Here is a 17,470-nt window from a genome sequence, read left to right on the forward strand (position 1 = left end):
AAATATATGCAAAAGATTGAACCTGAGGTCTTAACAAACTTTTTGTCATTGTTGCCTGATTTGTAAGAACATGACAGGACATGAAAACCACAAATAATAATAACTTCTTCAAGTTTTTCAAGATTCAACAAAATTAACTGCCATATAAATACCAGCTGACAAAACTCATGCAAGTAACAAACACTTACCATACTCGCTATCATAGAATATAATGAACTTCTGCCAGGCATATTCCGTGACCACTCTCAGGATAACGTCATTTAAGTAGACAGGTGGCCGAACAGAGAGAGTGTAGTCATCATTCCTGTTGCTCCGGGTGAGTCCACAGCCACTCCTTGGCGTCCCAGCTGTGGAGCGCTGAATGAAGAGGTGGGGGATATGCATGGCATCTGCCAAAGACTGGAGGGATCCTGCTGATGTGCAGCCAATGGAGCTGACCAGGGCCAAGATGCCTTGATTCATAAGTTCACAGGCTGTAAGAAAGTACAGTAATATTCAAATGTCAATATAGGTTTCATGAGTTTTCTCTTTTACAAAGAATAGTAAATAAAGGTTACACAGTTATTATACAACTATGGAAATATATATATATTTTAAAGAACATTCTACATGTGGATATCTTTCAATTATAAACTGCTATTGGGATTCAGATCAAGAATCCTATCCTAATTATTAACAGCTATCTTACTTCATATAAATTTCTTAGCTACTCTTCTTTTCAGTTTAATCGTCTATAAAGAAGACATTTAACCAGGAATCCTTCAGGATTATTGTGAAGGTCAGAGATAATTCAGTGTCTGACATTTGCCTCTCACGTGATAGGCATCCAGTTAGTGACAGCTATGTGGTTTGGTCACTAAGTCGTGTCCTACTCTTGAAATCCCATGGACTGTATCCCTCCAGGCTCCTCTCTCCATGGGATTTATCTAGGCAACATAACTGGAGTGGTTTCCCATTTCCTTTTCCAAGTGACAGTATATAATTATCAATGTATAATTCAAAGAAAAGGTAATTATTTATTGAATATGTAACACAAGGTTTTACAAAAGGAGATAATATGCAAACTGGTAAATAAATGAAGGGGGAGATGAAGAGTTTGAGGAAGGCACTTCTGGCCACAGAGAAGAGAGTCATTCTGATACCTAAAACTTTGATGACACTCGGCTTTCATATTAAACTTGGGAAATGAAAATGTTTTTATTTTTTTCCTGTTTACAGAAAAGTCATAGTCAAACAAAATAATGCATTTCAGAAACTATTTCATTCTGGTTTCTAGCTGAAATTTTTCTAATTTCAACTACATGGTTTATGATCTATTTTAGCTTCATTTTAACTACTGTGTGAATGCATATACTCTTACTTCAAAACATATTTAAAATGAGGACAAATATAAATTATAAATAAACATAAAGACATAGCATATATAGAAAAAAAGAGTTCAGAAGTGATATTTCAGAATGCCAATTTTTGAAGTCAAGAATTTAAAAACCAAAAGTAAATATAGACAGAATTAGGAAAAATTAATTCCACTGGAGAAGGTAAGACATCATAATTGTTCAAGTATTTATTCTAGATCTTATGCATTCTAGATATAACATTCTCAGGATTCAAACTTTTATTTTTTACATAATTCTTGAAAAATTCAAAGGAAAAGTTAGATGATAAGTAACTCCATGAAATAAACTGGCCATTTGGGGGGTGGTCCCAAGATGGCAGAGGAATAGGACGGGAAGACCACTTTCTCTCCCACAAATTCATCAAGAGCTCAATTGAATGCTGGGTAACTTCCACAAAACAACTGAATGCTGGTGGAGGACACCAGGCACCCAGAAAGGCAGCCCATTCTCTTCAAAAGGAGGGGTGTGATTACTGGCTTGATTGCTCTCTCCCCTTTTGACCCTCACTTTTCTCCACCAGGTCACCTCAATCTCCTCCCTCCCCCTTCTCTTCTCTACTTAACTCTGTGACTCTCTCTGGGTGTTCCAGACTGTGGAGAAAACTCAGGGAACTGATTACTGGCTAGATCAGTCTCTCCTCTTTTGACTCCCCCTCTTCTCCTCCTGGTCACCTCTATCTCTCTCCTCCCTCTTCTCTTCTCCATGTAACTCTGTGAACCTCTCTGGGTGTCCCTTGCTGAGGAGAACTGTTTCACCATTAACCTAGATGTTTTGTCATTTGTGGTGTATGGATGGAAAAGTCTTGAGGCTACTGTAAGAATGAGACTGAAAGCCAGAGGCAGGAGGCTTAACTCCAAAACTTGAGAACATCAGAGAACTCTTGATTGTAGGGAACATTAATAGACAAGAGCTCACCCAAAAGCCTCCATACCTACACTGAAACCAAGCTCCACCCAAGAGCCAACAAATTCTAGACAAAGACATACCATGCTAATTCTCCAGCAAAGCAGGAACACAGCCCTGAGCATTAAAAGACAGGCTGCCCGAAGCCAGTCAAACCCATAGACACCCCCAAACTCACTACTGGACACTTCACTGCACTTCAGAGAGAAGAGATCCAGTTCTACCCATCAGACCACAAATGCAAGCTCCCCTAATCGGGAAACCTTGACAAGCCACTCGTCCTACCCCACCCACAGGAAGCAGGCTCCACAATAAAGAGGAACCACAAACTTCCAGTCTACAAAAAGGGCACCCAACACAGCAATCTAAATAAAATGAAAAGGCAGAGAAATATTCAGAAGGTAAAGGAACATGATAAATGCCCACCAAACTAAACAAAACAGGAGGAGATAGGGAGTCTACCTGAAAAAGAATTCAGAATAATGATAGTAAAGATGATCCCAAATCTTGAAAACAAAATGGACTTACAGATAAATAGACTAGAGACAAGTATTGAGAAGATGAAAGAAATGTTTAACAAGGACCCAGAAGAAATAAAGAAGAGTCGATCAATAATGAATAATGAAATGACAGATCAAAAGCACTCTGGAGGGGGCCAACAGTAGAATACTGAAGCAGAAGATAGGATAAGTGAAGTGGAACATAGAATGGTGGAAATAAATGAAGCAGAGTGGGAAAAAGAAGAAAAAATATTAAAAGAAATGAGGACAACCTCAGAGACCTCCGAGACAATGTCAAATGCCCCAACATTTGAATCATAGGAGTCCCAGAAGAAGACAAAAAAAAAAAAAAAAAGAAAAAAAAGGGGGGCATGAGAAAATACTTGAGGAGATAATAGTTGAAAACTTGCCTAAAATGGGGAAGGAAATAGCCACTCAAGTCCAAGAAATCCAGAGAGGCCCAAACATGATGAACCCAAGGCAAAACACCCCAAGACACATATTAATCAAACTGATGAAGATCAAACTCAAAGAGCAGCAAGGGAAAAAAAACAAATAACACATGAGGGGATCCCCGTAAAAATAACAGCTGATCTTTCAATAGAAACTCTTTAGGCCAGAAGGGAATGACAGGACATATTTAAAGAGATAAAAGAGAAAAACATACAACCCAGATTACTGTACCCAGCAAGGATCTCATTCAAATATGAAGAATTCAAAAGCTTTACAGACAAGCAAAAGCTGAGAGAATTCAGCACCACGAAACCAGCTCTCCAACAAATGCTAAAGGATCTTCTCTAGACAGGAAACACAGAAGTTTGTTTCAAACCCAAACAACAAAGTAAATGGAAATGGGATCATACTTATCAATAATTACCTTAAATGTAAATGGGTCGAATGCCCCAACCAAAAGACAAAGACTGGCTGAATGGATACAAAAAACAAGACCCCTATATATGCTGTCTACAAGAGACCCACATCAAACCAGGGGACACATACAGACTGAAAGTGAAGGGCTGAAAAAAAATATATTTCATGCATATGGAGACCAAAAGAAAGCAGGAGTAGCAATACTCATATCAGATAAAATAGACTGAAATAAAGGCTGTGAAAAGAGACACAGAAAGACAGTACTTAATGGTCAAAGGATAAATCCAAGAAGAAGATACAACAATTGTAAATATATATGCACCCAACATAGGAGCACCTCAATACATAAGGCAAATGCTAACAAGTATGAAAGGGGAAATTAACAGTAACACAATAATAGTGGGGATTTTAATACCCCACTCACACCTAGGGATAGATAAACCAAACAGAAAATTAGCAAGGAAACACAGACTTTAAATGATACAATGGACCAGTTAGACCTAATTGATATTTATAGGACATTTCACCTCCAAAACAATGAATTTCACCTATTTCTCAAGTGCACACAGAACATTCTCCAGGATAGATCACATCCTGGTTCATAAATCTAGCCTTGGTAAATTCAAAAAAAATGAAATCATTTCAAGCATCTTTTCTGATCACAATGTGGTAAGATTAGGTGACAACTACAGGAAAAAAACTATTAAAATACAAACATATGGAGGCTAAACAACACACTTCTGAATAACCAACAAACCATGGAAGAAATCAAAAAGGGAATCAAAATATTCATAGAAACAAATGAAGATGAAAATAGGACAACCCCAAAATCAGTAAAAGCAGTACTAAGGGAAAGGTTCATACCAATAGAAGTTTAACTTCAAGAAAGAAGAGAAAAAAATTAAACAAATAACCTAACTTTACTCCTAAAACAACTAGAAAAAGAAGAAATGAAGAACCCTAGGGTTAGTAGAAGGAAAGAAATCATAAAAATTAGAGCAGAAATAAGTGAAAAGGAACAAAAATATAAGTAAAAAAAAAAAAAAAAACAAGTGAAAAGGAAAAAAAAAAAGGAACAAAAAGCAAAAATCAACAAAACTAAAAGCTGGTTCTTTGAGAAGATAAATAAAATAGACAAACCATTAGCCAGACTCATCAAGAAAAAAACGGAGAAGAATCAAATCAAAACTTAGAAGTGAAAATGGAGAAAGCACAGCAGATAACACAGAAATACAAAGGATCAAAGAGACTACTATCAGCAACTATATGCCATAAAAGTGGAAAAATTGGAAGAGATGGACAGATTCCTTGACAAATATAACATCCAAAACTGAACCAGAAAGAACAGAAAATCTTAACAGACTCATCACAAGCATGGGAATCAAAACTGTAATCAAAAATCTTGCAACAAACAAAAACCCAGGACCAGATGGCTTCACAGGTGAATTCTACCAGAAATTTAGAGAAGAACTAACACCTATCCTACTCAAACTCTTCCTGAAAATTGCAGAGGGAGGTAAACTACCAAACTCATTCTATGTGGCCATCATCACCGTAATACCAATACCAGACAAAGGTGCCACACAAAAAAAAGAAAACTACAGGCCAATATCACTGATGAACAGAGACGTAAAAATCCTTAACAAAATTCTAGCAAACAGAATCCAACAACATATTAATAAGATCATACATCATGACCAAGTGGGCTTCATCCCAGGGATGCAAGGATTCTTCAATATTTGCAAATCAATTAATGTGATACACCACATTAACAAATTGAAAGATAAAAACCATATGATTATCTCTACAGATGCAGAGAAAACCTTTGACAAACTTCAACATCCATATATGATAAAAACTATGCAGAAAGCAGGCATAGAAGGAACATACCTCAACATAATAAAAGCCATATATGACAAACCCACAGCAAACATTATCCTCAATGGCAAAAAATTGAAAGCATTTTCCCTAAAGTCAGGAACAAGACAAGGGTGCCCACTCTCACCACTACTATTCAACATAGCTTTGGAAGTTTTAGCCACAGCAATCAGAGAAGAAAAAGAAATAAAAGGAATCCATATTGGAAAAGAAGAAGTAAAACTCTCACTGTTTGCAGATGACATGATCCTCTACATAGAAAACCTTAAAGACTCCACCAGAAAGTTACTAGAGTTATCAATGAATATAGTAAAGTTGCAGGACATAAAATTAATATACAGAAATCCCTTGCATTCCTATACACTAACAATGAGAAAACAAAAAGAGAAATTAAGGAAAATCCAATTCACCATTGTGATGAAAAGAATTAAGTACTTAGGAATGAATCTACCTAAAGAAACAAAGGACTTATATATAGAAAACTATAAAACACTGATGAAAGAAATCAAAGATGACACAAATAGATGGAAATATACAATGTTCATGAATTACAAGAATCAATATAGTGAAAAAGGGTATACTACCCAAAACAATCTACAGATTCAATGCTACCCCTTTCAAGCTACCTACAATATTTTTTGCAGAACTAGAACATATAAGTTCACAATTTGTAAAGAAATACAAAAAACATCGAAGATCAAAGCAATCTTGAGAAAGAAGAATGGAACTGGATGTATCAACCTTCCAGACTTCAGACTATACTACAAAGCTACAGTCATCAAGACAGTATGGCACTGGCACAGAGACAGAAATATAGGTCAATGGAAGAAAACAGAAAATAGATAAATTTTCTATTTATAAAAACATTTAAAAAATAGATAATTTATATATTAACCAAATAGATAAATCCACAACCTACGTGTCAGGAAGCATTTAACAGGAGGCTTCCTGGGTTCTGTTTTGGTCCTGTCATGAATCCTCTGTTCCTTATTAATTCTCAAATATTCAGGAATTAAGAGGAGTGGCAAACCACTCCTGGGGCTGAGGAATGCTTGCATGTCCTTTGTTAGTTTTTCCATATGGTGATAAGCAACTATTTATGACCCTCTTCCTTTTTATGAACCATAAGGTAAAAGTGATTATTTACAACCCTCTCTCTTTGATACGGATTGCCTTATGTTTCCTTGATAATTTGCAATTTGATCTTTATCTTTGCTGAACAAAGCTACCTTGTAAGACAGTATATATACCCACACTATGTTGAATAAAACACCCTTGTTCCATCAGAGCTTGAGTCCCCATGTCTTTCTTTCTTTTTCTCTCTCTTTCTTTCTCTCTCCCTCTCAGGCTAATTCTTTGGAGTGCAGGAGCCCACTGGCTCACTTTCTTGCCCAGGCTTGCAAGACCCTCGTGAGAGGGCGCCCTGTGCCTATGTGAAGCACTGCAAGCCTCTTTGTCTCTCTCTTTTATTTTCTTATCATCGACTCCAGACCACCACATTCTCGTCCATTAAAGGACCTCAACACCTATGGACACCTTTTATTTGACAAAAGAGGCAAAAATGTACAATGGAGAAAAGACAATCTCTTCAACAAGTGGTGCTGGGAAAACTGGTCAATCACTTGTAAAAGAATGAAACTAGAACACTTTCTAACACCATACACAAAAATAAACTCAAAATGGATTAAAGATCTAAATGTAAGACCAGAAACTATAAAACTCCTAGAGGAAAACACAGGCAAAACACTCTCTGAGATAAATCACAACAGGATCCTCTATGACCAACTGTCAGTTCAGTTCAGTCTCCTCAGTCATGTCTGACTCTTTGCGACCACATGAATCACAGCACGCCAGGCCTCCCTGTCCATCACCAACTCCCGGAGTTCACTCAGACTCATGTCCATCGAGTCAGTGATGCCCTCCAGCCATCTCATCCTCTGTCGTTCCCTTTTCCTCCTGCCCCCAATCCCTCCCAGCATCAGAGTCTTTTCCAATGAGTCAACTCTTCACATGAGGTGGCCAAAGTATTGGAGTTTCAGCTTTAGCATCAGTCCTTCCAATGAACACCCAGGACTAATCTCCTTTAGAATGGACTGGTTGGATCTCCTTGCAGTCAAGGGACTCTCAAGAGTCTTCTCCAGCACCACAGTCCAAAAGCATCAATTCTTCAGCACTCAGCTTTCTTCACAGTCCAACTCTCATATCCATACATGACCACTGGAAAAACCATAGCCTTGACTAGATGGACCTTTCTTGGCAAAGTAATGTCTTTGCTTTTTAATATGCTATCTAGGTTGGTCATAACTTTCCTTCCAAGGAGTAAGTGTAGCCTGCAAGTATGGCACCCCACTTCAGTACTCTTGCCTGGAAAATCCCATGGATGGAGGAGCCTGGTAGGCTGCAGTCCATGGGGTAGCGAATAGTCCGATACGACTGAGTAACTTCACTTTCACTTTTCACTTTCCTGCATTGGAGAAGGAAATGGCAACCCACTCCAGTGTTCTTGCCTAGATAATCCCAGGGATGGGGGCGCCTGGTGGGCTGCCATCTATGGGGTCACACAGAGTCGGACATGACTGAAGTGACTTAGCAGTGGCAGCAGCAAGTAATAGACATGCATCCCTCTTCTATTGCCCCCAGGCTTTGATGGTTTACACTTGTCAAGGACACAAACACTCACCCTAAAAAAAGAGATGCAAGTCTCTAACTCATTGTTCAATATCCTTTCCATCACACCAAGCAAAGTATATTTACAAACTTAACATTTTCCATGGCAAAGAAAATACAGATAGCACTGTCCATCAGGGAACCCTTTACTGGAGAGTGTCTGCTGTCAGATTTGTAAAAGCAGTAGTCCCACTATAGAGAAGAAAAAAAAAAAAAAAGAGCTCTCACATTTAAAATGAATTGCGACTCACTGACCCAAAGCACAGCCCCAGGTGGAAACGTAGAATAGGTATGCAAGGCAACCTGTAGGGCTATATGAGATGCCCATTTTGCCCCATTTTACTGATAGGATACCCTTGTCTAACTCAATGAAACTATGAGTCATGCCGTGTAGGACCACCCAAGATGGATGGGACAAGATGGAGAGTTCAGACAAAACGTTTTCCACCAGAGAAGGGAGTGGTAAACCACTTCAGGATTCTTACCTTGAGAACCCTGTGAACAGTTGAAAAGGCAAAAAGATATGACACTAAAGGATGAATTCCCCAGGTTGGTAGGTGTCCAGTATGTTACTGGAGATCAGTGGAGAAATAACTCCAGAAAGAATGAAGAGAGAGAGCCTAAGCAAAAATAACACCCAGTTGTGGATGTGACTTGTGATAGAATTAGTGTCTGATGCTGTAAAGAGCAATATTGCATAGGAACCTGGAATGTTAGATCCATTAATTAAGGCAAATTGGAAGTGGTCAAACAGGAGATGGCAAGAGTGAATATTGACATTTTAGGAATCAGTGAACTAAAATGGACTGGAATGGGTGAATTTAACTCAGATGACCATTATCTACTACTGTGGGCAAGAATCCCTTAGAAGAAACGGAGTAACCATCATAGTCAACAAAAGACTCCAAAATGCAGTACTTGGATGCAATCTCAAAAACGACAGAATGATCTCTGTTCATTTCCAAGGCAAACCATTCAATAGCACAGTAATCCAAGTCTATGCCCTGACCAGCAATGCAAAAGAAGCAGAAGTTGAATGGTTCTATGAAGACCTATGAGACCTTCTAGAACTAACACCCACAAAAGATGTCGTTTCCATTATAGGAGAATGGAATGTAAAAGTAGGAAGTCAACAATACCTGGAGCAACAGCCAAATTTGGCCTTGGAGTAGAAAACAAAGCAGGTCAAAGGCTAACAAAGTTTTGCCAAGACAATGCAATAGTCATAGCAAACACTCTCTTCCAAAAACACAAGAAAAGACTCTACACATAGACATCACCAGATGGTCAATACCGAAATCACATTGATTTTATTCATTACAGCCAAAGATGGAGAAGCTCTATACACTCAGCAAAACAAGACCAGGAACTGACTGTAGCTCAGATCATGAGCTCCGTATTGCCAAATTCAGACTTAAATTGAAGAAAGAAGGGGAAACCACTAGACTATTCAGGTATGACCAAAATCAAATGCCTTACAATTATACAATGGAAGTGAAAAATAGATTCAAGGGATAAGATCTGATAGAAAGAGTGCCTGAAGAACTATGGATGGAGGTTTATGACATTGTACAGGAGGCAGTGACGAATACCATCCCCAAGAAAAAGAAATGCAAAAAGGCAAAATGGTTGTCTGAGGAGGCCTTATAAATACCTGAGAAGAGAAGAAAAGCTAAAGGCAAAGGAGAAAAGGGAAAGATATACCCATCTGAATGCACAATGCCAAAGAAAGCAACAAGACATAAGAAAGCCTTCCTCAGTGATCAATGCAAAGAAATAGAGGAAAACATTAGAATGGGAAAGACTAGAGATCACTTTAAGAAAATTAAAGATAACAAGGGAACATTTCATGCAAACATGGGCATGATAAAGGACAGAAATGGTATGGACCCAAAAGAAGCAGAAGATATTAAGAAAAGATGTCAAGAATACACAGAAGAAATACACAAAAAAGATCTTCATGACCCAGATAATCACAATGGTGTGATTACTCACTAGAGCCAGACATCTGGAATGCCAAGGCAAGTAGGCCTTAGGAAGCATCATTGTGAACAAAGGTAGTAGACGTGATGGAATTCCAGTTGAGCTATTTTAAATCCTAAAAGATGATGCTATGAAAGTGCTGCACTCAATATGCCAGCAAATGTGGAAAATCAACAGTGGCCACAGGACTATAAAAGGTCAGTTTTCATTGTAATCTCAAAGAAAGGCAATGCCAAAGAAGGTTCAAACTACTGCACAATTGCACTCATTTCACATGCTATCAAAGTAATGCTCAAAATTCTCCAAGCCAGACTTCGACAGTACATGAACTGTGAACTTCCAGATGTTCAAGCTGTATTTAGAAAAGGCAGAGGAACCAGAGATGAAATTGCCAATATCCATTGGAGCATCAAATAAGCCAGAGAGTTCCAGAAAAACATCTACTGTTCATAGCAGAATTATTAAACTGACATTAAAAAGGGAAGAGACTAATGTGAATTGTTATATCATAAGATAGGAGGCTATGAAAATACATAATTGAAAGGTTATAAAGTACATATCATAATATTGAGGTTCCAGCCATGTCTCCACTATTTAATGAAAATGTAAGAATAAAACACAATTTGGTGTTCAATAAATGAGGAGAGGAATTTTTTCAATCTAATCATGTTGATAGAATGATAAAATGAATATGAAAACATTTTGTAAATTAGAATCCCATATAAAAATGTAAAGAAATATCAGCCATTGTTTTACATTTTTATCACATCACTGTTGGTAGAACCACTGTAGTACTCGCTTGACTGAAAGTATACTTAATATATCATTATTTCTTCTCAGTAGCTTTTCTTAGGTTTTTGAAAGTTTTTGTATGTAGTATTAATATTTGGAGCTGAAATTTTATAGAGGTAATGCCAAGTGAAAGACGAGAGTGAAAAATGTAGCTTAAAACTTAACATTCAAAAAACTAAGATCATGGCATCTGGTCCCATCACTTCATGGCCAATAGATGGGATAACAATGGAAACAGTAACAGACTTTATTTTCTTGGGCTCCAAAATCACTGCAGATGGTGACTGCAGCCATGAAATTAAAAGACCTTGCTCCTTGGAAGAAAAGCTATGACTAACCTAGACAGCATATTAAAAAGCAGAGACATTACTTTGCTGATAAAGGTCCATCTAGTCAAAGTTATGATTTTTCCAATAGTCATGTATGGATGTGAGAGTTGGAGTATAAAGAAAGCTGAGTGCTGAAAAATTGATAATTTTGAACTGTGCTGTTGGAGAAGACCCTTGAGAATCCCTTTGACAGCAAGGAGATCCAACCAGTCAATCCTAAAATAAATCAGTCCTGAGTATTCATTGGTAGGACTGATGGTGAAGTTGAAACTACAATATCTTAGCCACCTAATGCAAAGAACTGCCTCATTGCAAAAGACACTGATGCTGTGGAAGATTGAAAGTGGGAGGAGAAGGGGACAACAGAGGATGAGATGATTGGATGGCATCACACTGACTTGACAGACATAAGTTTGATTAAGCTCTGGGAGTTGGTGATGGACAGGGAAGCCTGGTGTTGCATTCCCTGGGGTCACAAAGAGTCAGACACGACTGAGCGACTGAACTGAACTGAACCTATATGAAATGTTGGCTGCTGGTGCTGCTGCTGCTAAGTCGCTTCAGTCGTGTCCGACTCTGTGTGACCCCATAGACTGCAGCCTACCAGGCTCCCCCGTCCCTGGGATTCTCCAGGCAAGAACACTGGAGTGGGTTGCCATTTCCTTCTCCAATGCATGAAAGTGAAAAGTGAAAGTGAAGTCACTCAGTCGTGTCCGACTCTTCTCGATCCCATGGACTGCAGCCTACCAGGCTCCTCCGCCCATGGGATTTTCCAGGCAAGAGTACTGGAGTGGGGTGGCATTGCCTGCTCTGAATGTTGGCTGAAGCAGAGAATAAAACTGATTTCTTCTGGACATCGACCCTTCATAGGGCCCTTTACAAAATTGAGTATAAGAAAGAGATTCATGACAGCCTAAGAGAGATTTGAGAAAATAAAGTGCTACACAAAGAAGGAGTGAAACAGTGTACCTTCTGCTATAAGAATTCCATGTCTTGACTGTTAGAAGACTGCTTTGTTTAGAGTTTTAGTTCCATACAATGCATACTTTAGTCCACTGAATACAATGTTAGAACAGAATTTGAAATATCAGCATGTTTATGTGTGCATCTACCACTTTTTTATCATAAGAATACAAGCCAAGGACTTCTCAATGGCATATTGTTTTCCCACTAATTTCTTCAAGCCTTGTGATTTATTTATATTATGCATGCATGTACTCACACACCTTCAAACATATAGAGGATGCTGCACAGCTAGCTTGTTTTGTGACTCCAGCTGTTTGAAACTGTAACACTATCAAAGATGTTTGAAGCCTGCCTTAATTGCTGAAAGCACACCTTTTTCTTGCTTTTTATTTCTTTCCTTCCTCCCTTCTACCCTCCTTTCCTTCCTTCCTTCCTTTCATCCTTCTGTTTCCCCTTCCTTCTTTCTTTTTTTGCTTTTTTTCGTTTTCTTTCTTCTTTTTTTCAAATAGCAATTGACAATATTTTCACCCTTTTTGGTCATTTAGCAGTTAATTCTCTGTATAAATTTAAATTAAATGATGTTCGTGTACACTAACTTCATTTCTGAAAGTAATCAGTTTGAGTCTTCTTTTCATTAAGTAAAATGTGATTAAAATAATATCTATAAAGAATTTAAAACTGATTCTCTGTTACTGAATATTCAATGAGATCTCAGTAAAATATTTTTGGACAGCAATATCCTTCTTGAATATACTTATTCCCTGTGATATTTTTTGACTTATTTATATTTTCCTGATATAAACTCTTCTAATAATTTTAAGTCACATGAAGACTTTTGCATGTTCAACTCACACACTTATTCTTCGACACATATTTATCAACTTTCAACCAATGCCAGGGACATATTTGGAGACTAGATAATGTATATGTCAGGTTCTATTCTCAAAAAGCTCCCAATCTATTCACCATAGTGTTTCCAAAATCTCCCTTGCATCAGTATTAAAGTAGAGGTTTAACACAGATGACTAAGTTCACACCCAGAGGTTCTACTGGTAGGCATGTATTGCATTATGTTATCTGAGTACTTCTGGTATGTAACCCTTTCTCGAATGTTTAAGTTTGGTGGGTTGTAAATGCAACATTCTTTGATGTAATTGTTACAGAACATCTAATATTTGCTGACTTTACTTTTTCCCAACAATATTGTTGAAAATATAACCATAACTGGGGAATAGAACCTCCTTATTCTTCCAGTTCTCTTAGTTTTTGAGTGGGGATGAAGAATAGGGAAAGACGACATACAGAGTTAACAAGAATAAAAATTCCCCCCCAAACGACATTTATCTTCCTTTTATTTACAATAACAAACTAAGACTTCATTATTTCATGTTTCTCCAGCTCAGATGCAACATATAATATTTCCACAGTTCTAAAATGTATGCAGTTTCTATGTTTTAACATATTTGAAATCAGGACATATTTCAAAGTTACATTAGTTTTCTTGAGAAATCATTAATCAATATTGAATTTTATAATCAGTGAGTGCTTACAGATGAGAAAATAAGGTAAGCTTCCATGGCACATAGAAAGATTTGTATTCTTTCTATAGCACTTCAGTTTAACTTCTTTTTTTTTTTTCCTATTTCATTCATTAATGAACCATAAGCATAGTATTTATAATTGTTTATTTCTTTTTTCATCTATCAAAATGCATCTAATCTTTTTTTTTTATAGTTTTAAGTATACAGGAACACAAACCAGCTTCCATCTGTCCAGATATTTAGCATTCTTTGTCAGCATGATTTTAAGTAACTATCAGAGTGGTAGCATATTAAAGATGGCATTAATTTGACATATTATTAATGTAGTTTGCCAAAAATACAACCATTTGGAACAAATTCCTCCAAATAAAGAAGGTATATATAAATAGAAGCAATATATATAGATAAATAGTGCTATAAAGTCCAATTTAATAAAAATTATCTACTTAAAAAATAATATGAGAAAATTCATTTAATCATAATTAAAAAGCATTAAGACAATTTTGTCTAATGAAAAACATAAATGAATAAAATGGTTGATTACCAGTCATCAAAGGAACTCAATAATTTTCAGTCACCTACTTTTTCAGTCATCTGTTGCCATCACAAGCCTTTAGCTATAATTCATAATCTAAGCCTGAAATGGACTAAAAATTTAACCTGGCACCTCTTATAAGTCATTTGATTTTCCTATATAGTTATAGTCTATAACAAGCCTGTATACTCTCACATCCATAAATGACTATTGGAAAAACCATAGCTTTGACTAGATGGAACTTTGTTAGCAAAGTAATGTCTCTGGTTTTTAATATGCTATCTATGAAATATGGATGGAGGTTTCTGAGGTTGTAAAGGAGGCAGGGATCAAGACCATCCCCAAGAAACAGAACCTTGTGCGCACTAGGACCCAGAAAAAGGAGCAGTGACCCCACAAGAGACTGATGCAGACTTGCCCGTGAGGGTCCAGGAGTCTCTGGCGTAGGCTTTGGTTGGTGAAGGCCTGCTGCAGGGTTGGGGACATTGAGTGTGGCAGTGTGTGCAGGGGACCTTTTTGAAGGAGGTTGCCATTATCTTCATTACCTCCACCATAGTTTGAGCCTGGTGAACTGCCATCTATGGGGTTGCACAGAGTCGGACACGACTGAAGTGACTTAGCATTAGCAGTAGCCATTACCTTCATTATCTCCACCATAGTTTGAGCTCAGGTCAAATAATAGGGAGGGAAAACAGCCCCCACCTTTAACAGAAAATTGGATTAACGATATACTGAGCATGGCTCCGCCTATCAGAACAAGACCCAGTTTTCCCCTCCTTCAGTCTCTCCCATCAGGAAGCTTCCATAAGCCCCTTATCTTTCTCCATCAGAGGGCAGACAGAATGAAAACCGTAATCATAGAAAACTAATCAATCTGATCACATGGGCCACAGACTTGTCTAACTCAATGAAACTATGAGTCATGCCAGGCAGGGCCACCCAAGACGGATGGGTCATGGTGGAGAGTTCTGACAAAATGTGGTCCACTGGAGAGGGAATGGCAAACCACTTCAGTATTCTTGCCTTGAGAACCCCATGAATAGTATGAAAAGACTGTGAGTTAGGAAAACCTTTTAATGGAGAAGTGAATTTGAAGGTGCAATATGAAAAATAAATAAGGAACCAATTCAGTAAAAAGGAGTTTCTTTAATGAAAAAGGGTGAAGAAAATATTTCCAACTAGAAGAAACAATATACAAAAATGCTATGATAGAAAGATCATGTATTATCTGAGAGGCAGAAGAAATGTCAGGTAGCTAGAGTAGAGAGAACGTGGCAGAGAGTTGTGTAAAATGAGGACAGAAGGCTAGGCAAGAAATATGACCTTTGAATGGGTTGGCTTTTTGTCATTAATTTGTAAGAGAGATTCACATATTTTCAGGATCACCCCTTAATCTGTTATTTTTATGTTAAAATCTCTCCCTTCACTTTCCTATGTTTTAAATTTATGAACAATTTAGAAGATGTAAGATGGGCTATGGTCATTCCATTAGTCATGTATGGATGTGAGAGCTGGACCATAAAGACAGCACTGAAGAATTGATAGTTTTGAACTGTGGTGCTGGAAAAGACTTTTGAGCGTCCCTTGGATACAAGGAGATCAAACCAGTCAATCCTAAAGGAAATCAGCCCTGAATACACATTGGAATGACTGATGCTGAAGCTGAAGCTCCAATACTTTGGCCATCTGATGTGAACAGCCAATGCACTGGAAAAGACCACGATACTGGGAGAGACTGAAAGGAGAAGAGAGTGACAGAATGAGATCGATGCATTACTCATTCAATGGACATGAACTTGCAAACTTCTAAAGATGGTGAAGGACAGAGAGGCCTGGCATGTTGCAGTCCATGGGACTGCAAGGAGTTGGACATGACTCGTTAACTGAACAACAACAAGATTATTATATAATCACATTTGTCAGTCTTTTGACTTTTGGGACTATTTTGCCTTCTCACAGCCTACGGGCTTCCTGGTGGCTCAGTTGGTAAAGAATTCTCCTGAAATACGGGAGACCTCGGTTCGAACGTTGGGTCAAGAAGATACCCTGGAGAAGGGAACAAGTACCCACTCCAGTATTCTGGCCTGGAGAATTCCACAGACTGTATAGTTCATGGGGTCGCAAAGAGTCGGACATGACTTAGTGACTTTCACTCACTCAGTTTGGGGTAAGAGATGCAGCCTATAGACTTATGAAGTGACAAGTTTATCTTTACCATCTGATACCCTATGACTGATCACCAGCTGATAGAAGTTAGGACTCCAGGAAAGATAGCAATGGAATTTAAAGAAACTAGATGAGTGCATAATGTTATATTTAGTTGATGCAGGTAAAATTTGATGTTTATATGCATTATCCCAGCTAACAAAGAGTAAAGTAAACACAATTGTGACAAGAACAATAATCCATATTATATTATGGATTATAAATCTGTCTTCAAAACTTTTCCATGATTTTTCAGAAATTCTAGCTATTAAAATTATTATTCTTTCATAATATGGCACATCCTGGATTTAGAACTGATTCTTTCAAGACAAGTGACAGAATATTCAATATTCTGTAATATTTTGTATTACAAAAATATGAAGATCTTGGTAAAAGATATGATGAACTCTATGTTTATGTTTGTGTGAGGGGAAGACAATGGATAATGAATAAATAATATTTTACTTTGCTCTCTCAGTTATTGCCATTTTTCCAGAATAGCAATGCCAAAACTCAGAAGTCACTTTCAGTTTTCAATATTTACTTTCAATTTTTCAATATTTTTTCTCTTAATCCTGATACTCCTTTATATCAATTCTTGCTAACCATTACTGCTAATTATACATCTTAAATATTTCTCAGAATGATTCTCTTCTTTGAAATATTTGATTCCAATCCCTTGAAAAAAGAAGTGAAAGTGTTAGTCTCTCAGTCGTGTCTAACTCTTTGCAGCCCTATGGACTGTAATCCACCAGGTTCCTCTGTCCATGGAATTCTCCAAGCAAGACTACCGGAGTGGGTAGTCATTCTCTCTTCCAGGCATTCTTCCTGACCCAGCTGAAGGCTGAGAAGACCTCTAGTCCCTTAGTTTAATCTATATCGCACTTCAGTTACTAAAACTGTC

The 17,470-nt window shown here is 37.6% G+C and overlaps 1 protein-coding gene across 1 annotated transcript in view; it reads right to left on the bottom strand.

The window, feature by feature from the left end:
• Positions 1-17,470, bottom strand: part of GRID2 (glutamate ionotropic receptor delta type subunit 2) — a 1,601,543-nt gene that overhangs the window by 763,337 nt on the left and 820,736 nt on the right. Inside the window, exon 3 of the mRNA XM_019962451.2 lies at positions 189-473. Within this exon, the coding sequence (XP_019818010.1) occupies positions 189-473 (285 nt within the window). The remainder of the gene's footprint in view (positions 1-188; positions 474-17,470) is intronic.

Source organism: Bos indicus, chromosome 6 (genome assembly GCF_029378745.1).
Source record: "Bos indicus isolate NIAB-ARS_2022 breed Sahiwal x Tharparkar chromosome 6, NIAB-ARS_B.indTharparkar_mat_pri_1.0, whole genome shotgun sequence".
Lineage (NCBI taxonomy): Eukaryota > Metazoa > Chordata > Mammalia > Artiodactyla > Bovidae > Bos > Bos indicus.